Consider the following 20,614-nt stretch of genomic DNA (forward strand, 5'->3'; position numbering starts at 1 on the left):
AATTCCTGAATGTCCTTGGTCAGCAGCCACACTATCCCACTTGATCTCACTGTAACCCCATAAGGAAAGGCCTACTCCTATCCTGGTTAACATGTAAGGAAATCTGACTTAGCAATGTCAACCAAAGAAGCCAAGACTACATATCCAATTCACAGCAAAGTTCAGTCAGGCCCCCGGGTAACAATGTCTCCAGGTGACCCTTTGCCTCTGGTTAGTCCAGTCAGGTGTGCATAAAGGAAAAAAGAGGACAAAACACATTAATATCCCTAGTTATGTGCGAGCTGCGAAGAAGAGAGAATTTTTCTAAGGACTCTGAGGTTCATGACCACAGCTTCCTGTGGAAAACACAGACTAGTAAAAGGCCCAGGTCAGTAAGACAGTAAGACACCTGCACATCCATGCACAGTCTGGTTTTACCATAGACTATAGAGAAGTAAATAACTATATATATATATGTCATGCTTATACAATGGTTGAAGATTTGATAATAAGAGGTTTATGTTCTTTATTGTTATTAATACTTTTACTTTATTACACATATATAAAACAAACTACATACAGCAGGAAGAACCATGTGACAATCATGAGAATAAGAGTTCCATACATGTTACATTCAGAGTGACTTGGCCATCTGCATTCTTCCCATCTTAAGTAAGTGTCTTTCCTGCCTTGTTGGGTCTAAATTTCCAAATGAAATTCAATACCCATCCTATTTCAACTCTAATAGCTTAACTTCTTTAACTTAATCTAAGGCGATCTCGTCCCCTAATCAACTAAGCTTGTTTGTAAAACTATACTATCTTGTCTTCAATGCAGGCGGTAAACTGTCTTAAGTCAATTTGTACATTTTGGAAGCTGCTAACCCACACTGCTGATTCACTCAGGAATTTAAGTTTTATTCCTTCTCATATAACCTTATCTTGATGCACAGCTGGAAGCTGCTCTCAGCCCTTGCCCTTTTGGCACCACTGGCTACACCGCTGTTTACAAAAGCAAGATACAGAAACTAACAGGATGACTCAGGAGAACTTCAGGACCACAGTTTTTCAACATCTCCTCTTCCTCTCCTAGTTGGACCGATACTTACACTAGCCTTGGTCTCAGAAAATTTTTGATTAAACAACTAAGTTATGTCTGATGGACATTCTGTGGGGATTGCTTTGACCTCATAGCAGAGGGTCCAGTAGAACAGCTTGACAACTATGAGGACAACTCAAAAGGACTGTGTAGATTTAAAATCAGATGCCAGCATCCACACTTCCCTGGGTACTCTAGACTCCATTTGCCCATCACAGTCTGACTGCTGCACATGTTACTATTCACTAAGCACATGGTCTTCTACTGGCCAATTCAAACAAGGTTGTTTGGACCACTGATAAGGTCATGCTTAGTAGTCTAAGTGGACAGTGGTGTGAATTTCACAGGAGGATGTGGGTTTTGTCGCAGTCACACCAACAGCTCCAGAAACCCACAGAAGAGTCTACCTCCTGCAGTCTCATTCTGCCACAAAGGCTCTCTCCAGCATTTTGTTAGACATAGAGATATCCATAAATGAGATGCCTTGTTGAGCTTATGTGAGCATAACAAAACAGCCTGGTATGTTCCATAAAAATATGCAGCCGGCCTCTACTCTTTTTGCTCCAATACCGGGTGTAAAACCTCAGTTATGCCGTGACCAAAGGCCGCACGGAGCTCAGCATGGACATGGCTTCTCACAAAAATCTTGTTAGATTCTTAAATCAAGGGTGTCTTTGTTATCAAAGCAGAGGCAGCCCGCTCTAGGTTTCATATTCTCCAAGCTGGAACTTTGCCAGCTTCACATTGCTCTTGAGGGTGTGGCAAGGCTACGTCATGGTTTTCTCATAGATAAATACCTTGTTTACCCTAGAACCCCTAGAACTTTCCTGACAGAACTTCGAAGGGTCTCTTGGTCTGGATTAAAGTACTATGGAGCAGCTTCTCTCTCCCAGCAACATGAGGTAAAGGCTTTCTCTGCGTTGCTCACCTTGTTTCTGTGTATGCTGACATTCTAAAACTTCAAGCCTTAACTGAGTGGTTCCCAGGCATGCTTCCTCTTAAAGGAGTCATCCTGTTCATGGTTCTGATGTGGATACATTTCCTCAGTCTGCTTACTGGGGGAACGTTTTGGGGTAAGAGGCTAACTACAGCAGTACCATGATTACCATAAGCCTTTGGGGGAGAGGAAGATTCAGTAGAGAAGATTCAGCGGTCCTTAGCTGTAGATCTCAGGATGCTCACAAAAGAACATCAAGGACCTTCCCCTTTCCCTGCAACTAGTTTGTGGGTGATGCAACCAAGTGACTGAACCAAAAGAAAGTGAGAAACGAAGGAGACTGAGGTAAAGAAGCCCATAGGTTCAGGTTTCCCATGTGTGGGAGATAATGACTGGGTGAAAGTGGTCCAGAGAGGTAAGGTCAAAGGTGAGTTTCTTGCCTATATCAGCCTGCTTGGTAAAGGCAGCATTGTTGTGTATGGGTCTAAATAAGAAGGCCCTTTTTATTCCAAAGGAGACATCTCTTTGTAGCATCTTGTACCACAGTGTCGATTTCCCAAAGGGAAGCTTCCAAACTGTCCAGAAAAAGACAGAAGCCTGAGCCTGGGCAACAACTGGCAAGCGGAGAGATGAGAATGATGGTTTCAGAGCAGCGGGGAAAGCGGAGGAGGCTTTGACTGAATTTGACTGAATCTTGGTGGAAAGAAGAAGCTAATTTTTTAAAAATTTTATTTTATTAATTTATTCATATTACATCTCAGTGGTTATCCCATCCCTTGTATCCTCCCATTCCTCCCTCCCTCCCATTTTCCCCTTACTCCCCTCCCCTATGACTGTGACTGAGGGGGACTTCTTCCTCTTGTATATGCTCACAGGGTATTAAGTCTAGAAGAAGCTAATTTTAAGGGTGGACATTTTTTGTTGGTTTTATTGATAGTAGGTCAGAAGTTTTTTAAAAATATATTTATTTTAATTTATGTGTATATGTGTCTGACTGCAAGAGTTTATGTGTATTACATGCCTGCAGGTGCCCACAGAGGCCAGAAGGTGTCAGATTCCTAGAACTGAGTTACAGGCAGGTTTGAATCTCCCAATGTAGGTGCTGGGAACTGAACCCAGAGTCCTCAGGAAGAGCACTAAGTGCTATTAACTACTGAGCCATATCTCCAATCTCCTAGGCCAGAGTTTTATGATTACAATAAAAATATGAAAATGTCATTACCCTAAAATTTATTTTTCACTAAATCAGCTATGCTCAGATTAAGCTCGAGAGTCCCTTTTCCTAAGTGACTACAGTTCTCGTGTCAGGATGGTATAAAACTAACACAGGGTTAAATTCTATTGATACTAATGATATTAGTCAGTTGGGCTTTAGCCTTCTAGTAACCAAGTGCTGGCACCATTAAGTGAGTTGCATTTTTCAAATAGTTCTGTGTCAGCATCATCTGGGTACTCACTAGAGACACAAGTCCCCAGGCTCCACTCAGGACTAGTCACTTGGAGTCTCTGGAGTAAACCCAAAATCTGAGTATTTCTTCACCTAGGACTGGGAAATGAAAAGGAAAGTAAAACTGGGAAATGGAAAATGAAAATTTTCCCATTAAAAAAAAAGTCATGTTTGTGCAGGCACGATGTCGAGATTGCATGGGTGCCACATCCTTCTCAGGTCCAGAAAACACCCTCTCACAGCAAGCCTCCTGGTCCTCTGGCTTTTATAATCTTTCAGATCATTCTTCCTTGAGATTTTCCGAGCCTTAGGTATCATAGGTGTCTTAGTTAGGGTTTCTATTGCTGTGCTTAATACTGTGTGACCAAAAGCAACTTGGGGAGAAAAGGGTTTATTTCATTTCATGGTTGTAGTCCATTACAAGGGGGAGATCAGAGCAGAAGTCAAGGTAGGAAAATGAAGACAGGAACTGAAACAGCAGCTACAGAGAAGTGCTGCCTCACAGCTCACTCCTCATGCCTAACCCAGCCTGATCTCTCATACAGTTCAGGACAACCTGCCCAGGTATGGCACCATCCATAGAAAGGCAGTGCTTCCCACACCAATCACCAACAAGCCTCACAGGCTTGCCTACTGGCCAACTTTTATTTGTTTGTTTGTTTGTTTGTTTTTTGTTTTCCAAGGCAAGGTTTCTCTGTGTAGCTTTCTCTGTCTTGGACTTGCTTTGTAGACCAGGCTGGCGTCCAATTTATAGGCTGTCTCTACCTCCCTAAGTGTTGGGACTATAGGCGTGGGCCACCATACTCTGCTCTACTTGGCTAAGCTTAAGGAGCACAGCTTTTCTCAGTCCAGAGTCCCTTTTCCTAAATGACTCTAGTTTTTGGTGTCAAGATGGCATTAAAATTAAGTAATGCAGGACCAAATTCTATTGGTATTACTTAGTTGGACTTAAGACTCTTTGTAACCAAGTGCTAACACTATTGAGTGAGCTGAATTTTTCAAAGCGTTCTGTAAAATTACTCCCTTACATAAGAGGGATAAATACACAAAAGGCATGGATGCTGGCTCAGGGACACTGGGAAGGAGAGTGTTTGGTGACTTAAAATGATGGTTGGTTCCCAGTATACAGAATGTGTAAAAGGTGTCAATAACTGGGGTCTGTTTTTACAGTGAAGGATCTCATAGAAGTCTCATACATGATAGCCTGGTTCAGCTGAGATGTCACTTTACATGGGCGTTGGTTATAGAAGATGTGGACATCCCTGATTTAGAAGCAAGAGTCTCTGAGACTGAGTTTCTTGACACCAACTACAGCATGAGGATGCACAATCTGCTGGCTTACGTGAGACATCTGAAAGGCCATGACAAGGAAGCCCTGCAGAGCTTGGAGGAAGCTGAAGCCTTAGTCCAGAGAGGGCAGCTGGACAAGAGAAGCCTGGTGACCTGGGCCAACTGTGCCTGGGTGCATTACCACATGGGCAACTTGGCAGAAGCCCAGACCTACCTGGACAAGGTGGAGAACGCCTGCAAGGAGTCTGCAAGTCCCTTCCGCTACAGGATGGAGTGTGCTGAGATGGACTCTGAGGAAGGCTGGGCCTTGCTCAAGTGTGGAGGAAAGAACTATACACGAGCCATGGCCTGCTTTGCAAAGGCTCTGGAAGTGGAGCCTGAAAACCCTGAGTACAACACTGGCTATGCGGTCACAGCCTATCGCCAGGACAGGGATGAAAATAGTATTTCTCTAGAACCACTAAGAAAGGCTGTCAGGTTAAATCCAGAAGACCCATACATTAAAGTTCTCCTTGCCCTAAAGCTTCAGGATGTAGGAGAACCTGCTGAAGCACAAATGTGTATTGACGAAGCTCTGCCCGGACTATCCTCCCAGACCTATGTCTTTGGATATGTGGCCAAATTTTACCGAAGGAAAGGTTTTGTGGAACAAGCTCTCCACTTCCTTGAAATAGCCTTGCAGGCCTCACCGACCTCTGCCTTCCTTCATCACCAGATTGGGCTTTGCCACAAGACACAACTGATACAAATAAAGAAAGCTACAAACATGCAACCTAGAGGGGAGGCTAGAGAAAGAGCAGACCAATCCATCCAGTTGGCTACAGATCATTTTAAAAAAACTTTAGAACTGAAACCCACTTTTGAGTTAGCTTATGTTAACCTGGCTGAAATGTACATAGAATCTGGCCAATTTAGGCAGGCAGAGGACAGTTTTCAGAAAGTGTTGAGCATGAGGGACCTTGACGATCATATACAGCAAACCATTCATTTCCGCTATGGCCGTTTCCAACAGTTTCATAGGAAATAGAAGACAAGGCAATCACTCACTACATAAAAGGCCTGAAAATGGAAGTGACTTTCTATACCAGGGATAAGCTTCTCAAGGCTCTGGAGAAGCTGGCTAAAAGGCGAATTCACCAGAACGTTCGCGTCGTGGAAAGCTTCAGTCTCCTTGGCTTTGTCTATAGACTCAAAGGGGAGCTAAATGAGGCCCTGTTATGCTATGAGAAGGCCCTGAGGCTCACAGGGGCACTGAACCCTGAGTTTTGAAGCCCAGCTCATCAAATGGCATATTAAGTGTTTGCATGGCTCATTACTATTTTTCTTTTGTACATGATGCCTTTTCTGTTTTCTGCCTTTCTACAGCCCTTCTCCTCCTCCTCCTCCTCCTCCTCCTCCTCCTCCTCCTCCTCTTCCTCCTCCTCCTTTTTGTTGTTATTTTGTTTTTTGGTCTTGGTTGGATCTGTGTGTCTGTGATAGGAGCGTCCATCCTCCTACCCTACATTACTACACTCATTCACCCTTCCTGCTGTTCTGGACACCTGTGTGCTTCTGGACCAACAAGAACCATTTTCCTTATGAGTGTGACCTTAGAGTGCGTGACCTACACCTTCAGGCTTACAGAACCCCGATCAAAGGACACTTGATCGAGGAAGGCTTATTTTTCATGCTTCAGGAATTTCTAACTGTCAGCAATATCTGAAAGCAAGGATGAGCACTAAAAAGGAGGGGGATTTGGGATTTTCATACAATATCCCAGTTCATAGTTCTATTCCTATGGGCCCTACTGTAGCCATAACCTGTTCATCAATGAGCAAAACCTTATAATCAATGTAACTTTTTATATACAAGTGTCTAATTTCAGACAATTATGGTATATTTATGTGATCTAAATACACTTGTATTTTAAGAAAACTTTCAATGGATTCGAGGAAGACAGTAAAATAGTAACCTCTTTATAACGTGTAAGCTAAAAGTGACATAAATATCTACATGACAATGTTTAGACTATTCAGAGTTGCATCATATTATCTTGGTATTTTTCTAACCCTATAGCATTCAATAAAACCTGATAATAGCACAGAATTTTGAGTGCCTTTTCTTTGTGACATTAAGATCCATATTCTCTGTTTGTATGGAATCAGAGCACAGCAGAACCAACCTACATAGGGTTAGGATGTCAAATCAAAGAAGTGTTGGGAATATAGACACTGATGAGTCTTAAAGAATACAGGAGGGAAGAGGGAGAAGGGTAAAATATCAGAAAGATGTCTGAAACACTCATAAGAAATCATACTTTTAACTGTCTACCTAAAATGACTTTAATACATGTAGGTCAATATAAACATACAGAGTTTAAATGAAAATTTCCCATCTGGGCTGATAATGTTCCCCCAAAGAACCACAGACTTACAAAAATCCCAAAACCAGGAATGAGAAGCCCTTTTTGAGTTGTCAGTCAGGGTTGTCTAAAAGACTCTCCAAACATTATAGGACACTGCTTTTGCTCTTGCTTGCCCCCTGGTGGTGGAAGGTACATTCCTATTGTTGAAGAAACACATGCTCCTTGAACTTAGGGCCCAACAGACCAAGGCTGGATCTGACCTGAAAGCCTCCCACCTGAGATCTAGCTTTTATGGTATCAGAAGTTGCCATTCAAGCTTCCAAAGTAAGGGAACAACCGATAGTACTACCTAGCTATAATGCTTATAAACCACCCAAGCGACCAGCATGTCACTAGGATGGCCCTAAGGATGCAACAGTGGCATGCATACCTTGGTGGTAACCAATGGTTTTGTAATGGGGCTTATGACTTACTCAAGAAGAGGAAAATCATGCCTAGTACTGGAAAGTTATCCAACTTCTTAGGACTAGTGAAATCATGGATCTTAGAAGAGACTCCTACTACCACTTTACTAAATCAACATAATCCAAACTACTTCCAAAACTATTCTTTTTTAATGTTTTTTATTTTTTAATATTTTATTAATTTATTCATATTACATCCCAATTGTGAGCCCATCCCTTGTATCCTCCCATTCTTCCCTCCCTCCCACTTTTCCCCTCCTCCCCTCCCCTATGTCTGTGACTGAGGGGGACCTCCTCCCCCTGTATATGCTCATATGGTATCAAGTCTCTTCTTGGTAGCCTGCTATCCTTCCTCTGAGTGCCACCAGGCCTCCCCATCCAGGGGACGTGGTCAAAAATGGGGGACCAGAGTTCATGTGAAAGTCAGTCCCCACTCTCCACTCAATGGTGGAGAATGTCCTGTCCATCGGCTAGATCTGGGTAAGGGTTCAAAGTTTATGGCCTGTATTGTCCTTGGCTGGTGCCATAGTTTGAGCAGGACCCCTGGGCCCAGATCCAGCCGCAAAACAACTATTCTTATACCCATAAATGAATGTAGTTCCTACTCCTCATCAAGGATATTATCTTTGTAACAGAAAAAGATCATTATATAAAACTACAACAAATCAATCAAAATGTAGAGATATGAGAGATATGAAGCCTACTCCCAATATATACATGTATCTCATAATTCCTGCGTTTGAGGCTTGGGAATCATTGCAGAAAAGAAAGTGAAAAAAAATTAAAGGTCAAGGAATCAGGAAGTTTGGTGTGACAATATGTCTCTCATAAATATCAGAGGCACTATGCCGATAAAGTCTCACCAATGTAAGTGCCTAAGCATGACTGAGCAAGGAGAACACAATAGACATGCTCAAGTGGAAGTGGAAAAACCAGGAGGCCTCAACCCTAGGAAAAGAACTACAGGCAGCGAAGGAATGCTGAGAGTGGGAGAAACAGCCTTCCCCTGGGAAGAGTTCACTAACTGGCTATCCAATACCAAATGGCCAGTCCTGAAAACATACGAACATACACATGTAAGATTCATTTTACAGACTGAACATGTGTGTGCATGTGTGTGCATGTGTGTGTGTGTGTGTGTGTGTGTGTATTCGCACATGCGCACATGTATGCATGTGTGTATGTGTGGGCGCACGCGCGCGCACACACACACACACAGAGACAGAGAGACAGAGAGACAGAGACAGAGACGGAGACACAGATACAGAGAGACAGAGAGACAGAGGGAAGGAAGGAAGGAGGGTGATGGAGAGAGAGAGGTAGAGAGAGCAAGAGAGTGACCTAGCAAAAAAGAGACTCCTAGAAGAAACAGTGGTAAAAGAACTTTCAAGCTGAATCCAGCCATCTTTCCAATTCAATTTTAAGCAAACAAAATAGCATTCTTATATGCCACAGGTTTGGGATAGTTTGCTATGTCTTGAACTGATACATTGCGCCTTTCTTTTCCTCTGCTTACATGTTTTGTGGGGACATTACAATCACTGCTGTGTCTTCAGCTACAGGAATTGCATACTGAGAAAGAATCTATAGATAAAAGTACTTTGAACCTTGTACTCTCAAATGTGTAGTCTACCACCTTCTAAACTTGTTATTTTACAGTGAGTACAGTGAGAAAAGTTTAGGAACTAGTAACAACTGTGTTTGAGATGACACAATCCTCTTCCTAGACACTCCTATGACTTATGTTGCTGCTGTTTTTCATTTCACTTCCTCTTGCCCATCTTATAATATCTTAGATTTATGATCTGTTGTATTTCTGAGTGACACATGCCACTATATATAACAGTTTATTAGAATTATTAAGTAAATGGCAAATGGGGGTTCCTGACAAGGAACTCTAAGGCTACTGAGTAAATTAATTCATTCTTTATATTATTCTCTCATTTTAAATTAAAAAAATATTGACTTTGCAATTAAAATTATATGTATATTTGCTGTAGTATGATGTTCTGATATATGTATAAGTTATAGAATGTCTGTCCATTAACCTGAATCATCTTAGAACTTATTTTTTTTAATATTAAGAACTCTCAAAATTTACTCTTTCAATAATTTTCAACATTACTGTCATCATCTTCTTGTTTCACTGTCATCTTTCTGTAATTATTTTTTTTAAGATAGGGTCTTGCCGTTTTGTTCCATCTGGCCTAAAACATACCATGCAGCCTAGGCGGGCCTTAAACTTTCCATCCTCCTGGGTTTACAGAAGTGTGTCACCACCCCTGGCTGATTGCTCTTTTAATTATAGCATTTCGTAAATCTCAGAATCTTTACAAGATTCAAGTTTTTTATAAGTTCATTTGGTGTTTATAAGAAGGCTGCTTTTTGAGGGGATTCTTGACACAGCTCTAAATACAGAGAGACAGATTGATAAACTGTCATGGTATCGCTACCATTTACACAAGTTACTAAACTAACCAGAACATCATTTCCAGAATTCATTTCAAATATTTAGTTCTCTATCTAGGGAAAAGAAACTTATTCAAATACTAATCCCACTTATATGTTATTGCTTTATTTATGCATAATCTGTGGCTATAAATTATACTCGTAAATGAATTTTAAAAAATTCCTGAGCTAAGCCTGTTGCTACATACCTGAAATCCCAGAACGAAGGAGGTCGAAGCCAGAGAACTAATGAATTTGAGAATTGGCGGCAAGCTTTGGGTTACACTGCAAATTCCAGGCCAACCTGGCCTACACAGACAACCCTGTCAGAAAACAACAACACATCTACAAGGGAACAGTAAGATGGCCAAGAGAAGTGAAACTCTCAGTGCTGGCCAAATACTGACAAGTTTGAATGACGCATCACCACCTAGGATGGACTCTGGCTTTAGACTAGTGTAGTACTTGTGTTCTCACACACTGATGGGACTTTTGCTCAGGTATCTCTGCTCCCTCCTTCAGTGTGGCCAAAGAATCAGCCACTGACTCTGCACAGACCTCAGGTGGATCATGTGGACTTGGAGAAGAGTGGAAGTTCCTAGACACATTGATTAGAACTGGATTGACTCCATGCAGACATAGATACTAAAACAGACATGTTTTGGGTAGCATGTTATGCATTCCTACCTTTCCATCCTCCTAGCAGAGGAAAGATCTTTAAAAATGTCTTTTGAAAATTTTATACATGTAAAGAATATATTTTATCATATTATGCCCTCATCATTTCTCTCTTTATAGACCCATAGTACTCCCCAACATGTTTCCCTCCCAGCCTCTTAGCCTCTTTTTCTTTTTTCTCTTCTTTTTAATACACAGTTTGTTTATTTTTGGTTAGAAGTGTGTGGCGGAGGTTAGAGGTGAACGGTGGAGCTGTGCAGAGGGATGGAATCACACAGACGTAACAGATCCACTTAAGAGGTTTAATAAGGGGATACAGAGACCATCTCTGGGGACACGCGTGGAGAGAGAGAAAAATGGGAGGAGTTCCCTTTAGAAACTATCTAGCTCATGTGCAGGAGGTACATACACATGCACAGAAGGTGCACTCGTGGCTTAGGGGGCTTGAGTCCTGTCAGCAGGGGGTGGTGGGGTGGTGGTGGTGACTTGCATGGCCTGTTTTCCCGCTGTCATCAGGACCATCAGGGGTGACTGCATTGTTGCCTAATTACTAACATTTTTAATTTATTGACCTTACACCCCCCTCCCTCATCTCCTCCTGGCCCCACCCTTCCTCCCTCTTACCCCCTCCCCCTTAATCTAGTCCTTAGAAAGGGGGAAACCTCCCCCACAAGCCTCTGAACCCAGCCTATCAAATCTCATCAGGACTGCCTGCATCTTCTTCTTCTGTAGGTTGGCAAGGCTGTCCTGCCAGGGGGAGGTGATCAACAAATGGGCAACAGGGTCCATGTCAGAGGCAGGCCCTACTCCCCATATTGTGGGGCTCACATGGAGACTGGGCTGCCTATCAGCCACATCTGAACGGGGGTGGGGTGGGGTCTAGGTCCTCTCCATGCAAGGTCTTTGGTTGGTGCATCAGTCTCTGTAGGTCCCCTGGGCCCAGATTTGCTGGCTCTCTTGTTCTCCTTGTGGAACTCCTGTCCCCTTCAGATCCTTCTATCCCCCAACACTTCCCTAAGTCACCCTGCTCTCTGCCCCAGTGTTGGCTTTGTTTCTTAACAATTAGACTTTATTATACAACCCAACTATCCTATAAAAGAGGGGGAAAAAAGGTTAAAGGGAGACAAGAATAAACCTTCTGGCCTGTGTGCTGGTCATCTCCCCAATCCACATGCGCTGGTGCTCCGAACCGGCAGCCTTTTTCTCTCCTCTCCACCTGCGTCTCTCTCTAGGGTGCAGTGGCGGGTATCCTCTTCGGAACCCTCCTCCCATTGATGTTCAATTAGAAACACAGTAGCCAGGCCAGAGGAGTCCCTGTTTTCTGAATTCTGGACCCAGGATGGTTCCACTCAGTCTATCACAATGTCAGTCTCAGTGGGGTATCTGTGGTATTTCCAAGGGGCAAAGCCTGGGGTAAAGCCTGCAGTCCTTCCACATCTCAAAGTTTCAGGCTCAGCATCTGCTTTGATCCCCTGAGTGAGGTAACCCAGACCCAGAAAAACAGGCATGGTATGTGTTCTCATTTATGAGCAGATATTAGTCAGTTCATACAGGATAAGTACACTACAATACACAGACATAAAGAAGCCCAATAACAAGGGGGACCCTAGGGAAGGACAAATAGAATAGACACTGGAAGCCTCTTTTTCTTGCATAACTGCCGTTATCTCCCCAGAAAGGGGTGTAGGGGTCTCATCTTAGCAGTAGAAACTTTGAGATTTCATATTACTGTCTTAGTTCCATATCCACTACCACCACCACCACACACACACACACAGACACATACACACACACACACACACACACATACACACACACACACAATTGTCAGTATTTTGAGTTGAAACTTTTAGATTTATTATAGCATTTCAATTGGGCATACATATTTACCATAGGATCATTGTCAGTAATACATACAAACACATGGTAGAGTAAAAGAATAATGTGCAAAGAATAATCTAGGCTTAGGCGAAAGCTAATCCTTCAGGCTTTAGACGGCTGCATTGAAATGGAATGAGAAAAAAAAAAGAGTAAATTTTGTTAGCAGGTGCCATATATTACAGGTCAAAAATAGTGCTATGTGGGCCAGGAGAGCTGTTTTCCTCGGTGATTAGTGATAAGACCTGCAGTCTGGAAGATTATATTGTTAGGATGGACAAGGGAGTCAGGAAGAGAAAGCAGGTCTTTGAAAGTGGTCTCCAAAGCAGCTTGCTGAGCAGCACTGGCACGATAGCTGCCTCTCCAGGCCTTTCCTCCTGGTAAGCACCACTCCACCACACACCTCTCTCACAGGGCAGAGTGGAGTGTGTGCACTCTGACACACTTCCTGTTGTCCTCAGGCTCAGATGCTGTCACGAAAAGGCTGCCTGTGCCCTACATTGTGCCCCCCACCCCCCGCCCCGCATTTAGCTTCTGATTTACTCTCCAAGGATGCCAAGAATCCAGCACTTTTTTTTTTTTAAACCGCAGGTTAATACCTGCGTTCTAGGTTGGCATTTCTCCCTCTTCCTTCTCGGCGGATTTTTCATTTCTGGGAAACTGCATTAGATCCTTCAGGGCATCGAGGTCTTCAGACTTCTTGTGATCTTCCTGGAGGTTGCGGTAGCTCTCGTAGAGCTGTTGTTCCTCAGCGCTTGGGCTCACCTTGCTGAAGACCATCTCATAGCATCGCTCTACTTCAAGGGAATCGGCGAGATCGGAATAGGCGCTCAGGGGGCTCCGCCTCCTCTGAAGAGCCTTGTGCATGTACTCCATCACCAATCTTCTCAGCTCTTCCACCTTCTCTCTGCCTTCAGTGGTATCAGCATCGCCTGTGTCCTGCAGTTGCTCCAGTCTTTCCCTGTAACGGCACATGACCAAGCAGTAGAGGGGGCTGTTGTTTGCCGTGGATCTCAGGGCTCTCACAAGGAATCCGATAGTTCTGTTGAGGTTACCCTTTCTCCTGTAAAACTGGGCTGCCTTTTGGAGGACATCCGTTTGATCAGGAGCCTTTCCCAGAGCATCTTCAATCAATCGCTCCCCTTCAGCTTCTTCTCCCATCGTCTGCAGTTTCAGGGCCAAGAGAGCTTTGACATACTGGTCCTTAGAATTCAGCTCCATGGCCTGCTTCAGAGCATCCACGGGGAACTGCTTCTCGGGTTTTTCTTCTAGGTGGTACATGGCGATCGCCTGCCCCGATGAACACTCAGCATCACTAGGCTTCTCCTCTAGAGCCTTTTCGAAACACATTTTAGCTCGTTCATTCTTTCCACACTTTAGGAGTGTCCATCCTTCCTCACACTCAAGTTCTGGGCATTCCATGCTGTAAGGATTTGCGAACTTCTTGCAAATGTGTCTCACCTTCTCAACATAGGCCTGAGCTTCCGAGAGACGGCCCATGTGATAGTAGACCCAAGCGTAGTTTCCCCAGGTGACCAGACGTCTAATTTCTGCTTGATCATCCTGCATAGGCTTCAGTAAGTCTTCGGCTTGCCCTAAGCATTCCAGGGCTGCCTCGTTTTCACCATCTAGGTGTTTTATATAGGCCAGTAAGTTGTACATCGTCGCTTTGTACTCAGAGTTTAAGTGTTCAATCTGGTTACACACCCTGTCTTCCATATAACTTGCGATGCTTCCCTCCCTGAATAAGTTCCAGGTGAAATGGCACTTCAGCTGCGGAAGGACTTTGTCCAGAGAATCCCCCATGACGTCACTGTGGAGAAAACACACATGGTCACTATGATGAGCACCTGCACACCTTGTGTATCCTGTGATGGTTAATTTTTACATGTTAAATTGACTGAGCCCAGGCCATTGAAGAATTTATCACCTTCTTGTGGACGTGAAACTCAGACTACAGTGTGAGCCATGGGCTCTAGGAGTTGATTGTTTTCTGGCTGTGCTTTCCAATTGCCAGTTTCTCAGACATGAAACGCCCATTAACCATTTAAGCTTTGTTTAGGTCCATACCCTTTCCACTCGCTCACCTCCCCTTCTGGTAGTCCCTGTGCACAGATTCCCACATCCCGTGTAGGAGGCATTTTCTACACTTAAGGAACAGGAGACTTGACGGTGAACTTCATCAGCAAGTCAGTGGTGCTCTACAAAAAAAATCTGTGGTCCTATTTAAACTCATCCCATCCCCATGCCCTGCTCCCAGCCTTATTTTAGGTCTATTCATTCAAGAGTTTAGAATTCCCTGCACCTTGCATTTTAATCACCACCAAAGGTGATTATGACCCAGGGCACAAGCATAGTACAATTTAAGACACTGTAGTACTTTCTCCCTGTTCCTAGTTTACGGGGTAAAGGGTGCAGCCCTGATAATGCGCTCCCCAATTCTGAGAGGACAACAAAACTCAAAGCTTAGTGTGATGGCGCACGGCTCCAATCCCAGTACTCGGGAGGGAGGCAGAAGCAGAGTGGTCTATGTGAGTTTGAGGCTAGCCAGGATGACATAATGAGACCCTGCCCCAAAACAAACAAACAAACAAACAAACTGTAAAATAAAAAAAGGAGACTCAAAGTTCTAAGTGACCTAATTGTGAGCTGGAGTTTCAGATGATAGAATTAATCATGAACACACTTGATGAGGAGTGAGAACGCTGTTAAGATAATCGCGGAACAGCAATCCGCAAATGCTGGCTTAGTCTTTTTAAATATAAGAAACTGCAGTGGAACTATAACCTCAGAGGCTGCCTTTTAAGTCTCAGATTTCATGGGACAGATTGCTTAGCAAGAAGCTTGACCTGTGCGTCTTCAAGGCCTTCTGTGCCTTCCTTCAGCTGTCACCTGCTTCTGTCCCTACTCGGACTAACTGTAACAGAGAAAGATGCTGTTGTGATGGTGAATTTTCATTGTCAGTCTGACGGGATTTATAATTACCATAGAAACGCACCTTTGGGTATGTCTAGGATGGTGTTTCCAGAAAGGCATAACTGAGCAGTGAAAAGTTACACTAGGTGTGGGTGGCAACACCCCATGGGCCAGGGTCCAAGACTAAATGAAAAAAGAGAAAGCACCTAGGTACCAGCGCTCACAGCTCTGCTTCTAACTGAACAGCGTGAACAGCTTATGCCATTACCATCATGACTCAAGGTGCTTTCAGCAGGTATTTCGTCACATATACCAAGCAAAGTAAATAAAACAGAGACGTGGGCGTAATACACAGATGCGTAAGATGCACTATGAGAACTTTGGGCAAAGGCACATTTAACCTCGAGACACTGAAAGGCCATCACAGAGAAAGCTCGTCCAAGAGCTTTTCATGAGACTTTGCAGGACGCTCAGACCCAGAAAGTACCAGGTGCCTTCCCAGGTATTGCTTACGGTATTTTTCAATTTTTAACATTACTGGGGAAGAGAGTGCAAGCTTCCTCCATCTTCACAGAACGCCAGGATATAGAGCTCTGGACAGCATCATCCAGGGGCTCCTCCTCAGATCTGCTTAGACTGGTGGCTCTAGACACAGCCGAACACAAAACATAGCAAAGCCTCTTGTGTCAATGGCTAGACATTAAGGTTCTGGCCGGTCTTGGCTTTCTGGTCAACCACACCCAGAATGAATACAGAACTAGTCCCAGGCCCATTTGTACATAGGAAGAAGTAGCCTAAAGTAGTTGGCTGTAAATGCTTTTCACCCACTGGAATTCTAACTCTAACTTTCCTAAATATTTGTAACCCTTGGGGTGAGGGTAGGAGTGACTTGTCTTTTTTCTTCCCTCTCATAGTAGTTAATAGCATCTGGCTTCCTTGGCCATCAGGGTCCCAATCCTTCTCTGACAAGTATTTGGTAGGAAAGCTACTGCTTCCTCTTGGTTTTCTCTGAGGCTTTACCAATGGCAGAACTTCAGAATGTCTAGTTTTATTTAAGAAAATCACATTTACTATATTACGCTTTACTTACCATAGAACACATTTATTTTAAGGGTATAATTTATTGAGTCTTGACAAATGTTTATGCTCATGTGTGCCTTCATATTCATCCTTACCATGTCTAGGCAAGCTTTGCTCTGCTTCCATAGCTACAAATTAGGCAGAGTTTATATTTTTGAGGGACAATTGTTTTCTGCTTGCCTAAGCAGTATTTCACAGTAGCAAAAATAATCTTTAAACTTTGAGATTGGTTGTATATGAGAAGTGAAAAAGAAAAACAAAAACCAAAAAGAGCAAAAACCCTGCTCCTCTGTAAGACGTTTTTCCTTCTACACTCAATCCTGAAGTGATTAAACATTTTAGCAACATGAACTGAGCTTGCAGAACTGATTCCAACTCACACACTACCTGTTGGAAAAGGAGTGCTTTCTCCGAAAAATATCACACACACACACACACACACACACACACACACACACACACACACACGAGCTCCCAGTGACTTTATCACTTTGAATAAAAGAACAGAAAAGTCCAGAAAGAGCTATTCCATTGGTGCTAGCTTTGAGTCAAACTTAACTGCCTGAGTGTATCCAACTGTGGCCATAAAAGCTCAGGTGTTATTAGGGCCATCCAGTGAGCAGTTCTAGAAACTGCAGGATCCTGCACATGCACACAGAGAAATACAAATCAAAGGAACGATCAATAAAATTCATGCCAATTCAGCTGCGTTGAATCTACCAGCAACCTGACAACTTAAGTGACCTCCATGCAGCGAGCAGCTCGGTTTATCATTTACCATGGAGAACCAGATATTGCACTGACCTCATGATGGCGATCTGCTTCTGGGCAGCAGGGGAAAAGCTGGGGATGGGCTGAGCAGTTCACAAACCCCAGTCTGTCGCAGGAGAACACTCAGAGGACTATATAAAGGGGAACATCTGCACCATCTGATGCCGCCCCCACCCCAGCTCCACCCCTACCCCTGTCTCCTCCTCCGCGTCCGCCCCCTCCCCCTGTCCCCCCTTCCCCGTTCCCTGTTTCTATGGACTTGCCTTTGTGAAAGGGAAGAAGAAACTGGAAAGTGAAACTGATTTAAACAGCCAGAAGAGGAAAAGGAAACTTAATGCGGAGATCTCTTATGACCCGGCCACCACAGAGCTTTATTTGCTATCTTGACCCCGAGGCTGCAGTGTGAAGGGTGGGAGGCATTTCCTGGAGCCTGGCGATCCATAGGAAGGGGATAGAGCATTGTCTGCAAATTCTCTTGGGCACTCTAACAGAGGTTTCTGGGGCCCCAGGAAAAACAAACTGTTCTAAACTATTTTGAAAGAAACACTAGCAGTTTCACTTTCTAAGTTCCTTGTGGGAGACAGTTTTTAATCCTGGTTTCAGTTCTCCATGTTCATGTCACTAGGTCTGGAGTTTTCCCAGAGGATAACTGGACTTCAAATAGCGGAACACCATGGGGGCGGCGGGGGGTGGGGGTGGGGGGGTGGGGTGGGGCAGGAGGAGGATCTCTGTGTTATTCAGCTCCTGGAGGTCTGCGATGATCATTTACTCCCTACCCAGGTCTAGAACGAAACTTTTAATATGTGCGTAATTGTTACTGGGTGGGGTACGATTAATTCAGATCATTCTGCTTTGAATTATGAAGTAATGTTGAACTATAATAAGGTAGAAAAGACCGATTATTAGATGTCGATTTGCTGATTTATTTAGTAAGTTAAAGCACGACTTTTACTGCCGGTTAACTAAACATGACATCACTTGCTGCCTGGAACAGAATGACTTGGAGAAAATAGCTGAAACAGGGAGGTCGTTGCCCTTTAAAACCTGCCGTGGCACATGTGCTCTCGAAAATTTCGCTCGCTTGTTTACCCCACCTTTTGTTTTAGAGTATTAAATGAGAACGCAAACTGAACCCAAGACAGTTTTTCAGGAGCTGTTCTAGCTACGGTCCACTGGTTCGCATTTCCTCTCTTCCACTCTCACTGGTGTCAGAACACTTCAGAAAGACTTCCACAACAATGTCACCATGGAGATTTGTAAAGGTTTGGTGGTTTTCTCCAGCCATGATGTAAATCTCCAGAAAAACTACAGCGCAGGGAGCCTGTCTGGTTTGATGATGAATGAATTGTTTGTTAGTTCTTTCCAGCCTGTCGCAGCACAAAACAGACTTTGCTAGCTAAGCTAGCCTGACACACAGTGTTTATGAAAACAGAGTCCTATGAGATATTTCAAATTCAGAGAGTGTTGCTAATGTGACAGGAAGATGGCCTGAACTTACACAGTTCCAGAATTTTGGTTGGTTGTTTTACTTAGCAACTTGTTACTCTTAATGGCACAGACCCACTACGTTTACCTCTAGCCCATGCTTTAGAAGGCTTCACTTAGCAAAGGCACAAAAAGTGTAAACATTTCAGAAGTCTCCTTTGGGTCTCTTATTAAGAGCACAATGCCTGATTTTGACTGGAGGGACTTGAAACCCTAAAACAGCAGCCCAAGGCGGATGTGCCTGCATCCTTTTCCTTCTTTGCTCTGAATAATAGGAAATTATAGGTTGAACATCTGCATGTTGTAAGCAGGTTGAATTTAGAGATGTTGCTTAGGAGTGCAGAAAAGGTCTGAGAAACCAAAGTGGTTAAGTCAGGCAAAAGGCACGTTGACTAAATTGTTTCCTCTTTGCAGAATATAGGAGGTTCTGGCTGACTGGTTGGTTGGTTAATTGATTGACTGATAGATTAATTGACTTCTCTTTCTTTCTCCCTCTCTATTGCTTTTACTCTGCTTTGTGTGCATGTGTGTGTGCATACATGTGTGTGTATGTGTGTGTACCCCCCCCCCCCATGCACAGAGACAAAAAGAGGGCACTGTATCCCCTGGAGCTGTTGAGTGGTTGAGCTGCTCAGCTTGGGTGCTGGGCACTAAACTCAGGACCTCCATAAGAACAAGTCCTCCCCAAGGCCCACCCAGACTCTAACATGACAACATTTTCTACCATGGTAAGAAGAGTTCTGCATTTTCTTGATTCTTGTTTTACTCTAGTTCCTGGCTCAGGACGTACACTTGGCCTGTATTAGTAATAATTGCAAGTGGTTACAAGAGAGCACTATTTGATGTTAATAATTTTCCCCACTAGTAGAAAAAAAATGAAGTTTATTGTAGTAAAATTAAATTTAAAAGTCTCCCCTTTCCAAAAAATGTATAAAAGTGAAAAGTTCAAACTAATAGAAACATTTAAAAGCGAGGGTGTCTATGAGAAGTCTGCCTTCCTGAAAATGCTGCCCCAGCTTAGGCATCTACTCAGCCCTCAGGCAACTGCACTTGCTTATTTATATGCCTACTTCCATGTTTGAGAGAGATGAGTCATAGGCTACATAATCACTCATGTGTTAGGCACTTTCACGACATCCTCGGTCTTAATGAAGATGGTGCATCTGCCGAACATTAAGCTATAAACCTAATTTCTAGCACTTGGCTTTGCTTTAGAGATGGTGTTGGTCACTTGAAGAAACCAACAAATTACCTGCCTTATCCAGACAAAAGAAGTAACAGGTTGTAATAATGATTTATCTTGCTCCATCAAGCACCTGAAGGGCATGAATCCTCTTCCCCTTGGTACCGTTTTCTGAGCTAAATATTAATGAAGGAAAAGAGCCTTTTCATTGACAGCCACTTGGCACTCTATGCACAAAGTCACAGCATGAAGTCATGAAACAAAGATAACCTGTAATATTTCATGAGAGCAGGCACAAGCCTTGGCCTCCCAGCATGTGGGAAGTCATTATAGCCCAAGGAAATTAAACTGGCATGTTGAGGAGCTAGCTACCTGTGCTCTCATGTTCACTGTAACATTATTCAATATAGTCAGTATATGGAACTGTAATGGAAGTTTTGGGTTTGTTGTAAACTCAACTTTGCTACATAAACATGTTTCTGTTTTAATCCCAAGTGTGGGATTTTAGTTTGGACTTCAGTTTTTCCAACAGTTGATAATTGCCTTGTATGGGGCATGGTCTTTGCCAGCTGGTAGCGGTCTGTCTCATGCAGCACAGAGAAGGGCATGGTCTAGG

The 20,614-nt window shown here is 43.5% G+C and overlaps 2 protein-coding genes across 2 annotated transcripts in view; one reads left to right on the forward strand and one right to left on the reverse strand.

Annotated features, from left to right (window-relative positions):
* Positions 1-17,500, reverse strand: part of LOC311592698 (interferon-induced protein with tetratricopeptide repeats 1-like) — a 29,230-nt gene extending 11,730 nt beyond the window's left edge. Inside the window, exons 1-3 of the mRNA XM_084773419.1 lie at positions 17,364-17,500; positions 17,119-17,201; positions 13,177-14,376 (exon numbers count right to left, since the gene is read on the reverse strand). Coding sequence (XP_084629545.1) covers positions 13,177-14,376; positions 17,119-17,171 — 1,253 coding nt within the window. The 5' untranslated portion in view covers positions 17,172-17,201; positions 17,364-17,500. The remainder of the gene's footprint in view (positions 1-13,176; positions 14,377-17,118; positions 17,202-17,363) is intronic.
* LOC311592720 (interferon-induced protein with tetratricopeptide repeats 1B-like) lies at positions 1,873-6,852 on the forward strand. Its single transcript, XM_084773455.1, is given in 3 exon segments — positions 1,873-1,979; positions 4,632-5,773; positions 5,776-6,852. Coding segments are annotated over 3 exon segments (1,419 nt in total). The 5' UTR covers positions 1,873-1,947; the 3' UTR covers positions 6,021-6,852.
* Positions 17,501-20,614: the final 3,114 nt, after the last annotated feature.

Source organism: Acomys minous (assembly GCF_964271855.1).
Source record: "Acomys minous genome assembly, chromosome: 2".
In the NCBI taxonomy this organism is placed as follows: domain Eukaryota; kingdom Metazoa; phylum Chordata; class Mammalia; order Rodentia; family Muridae; genus Acomys; species Acomys minous.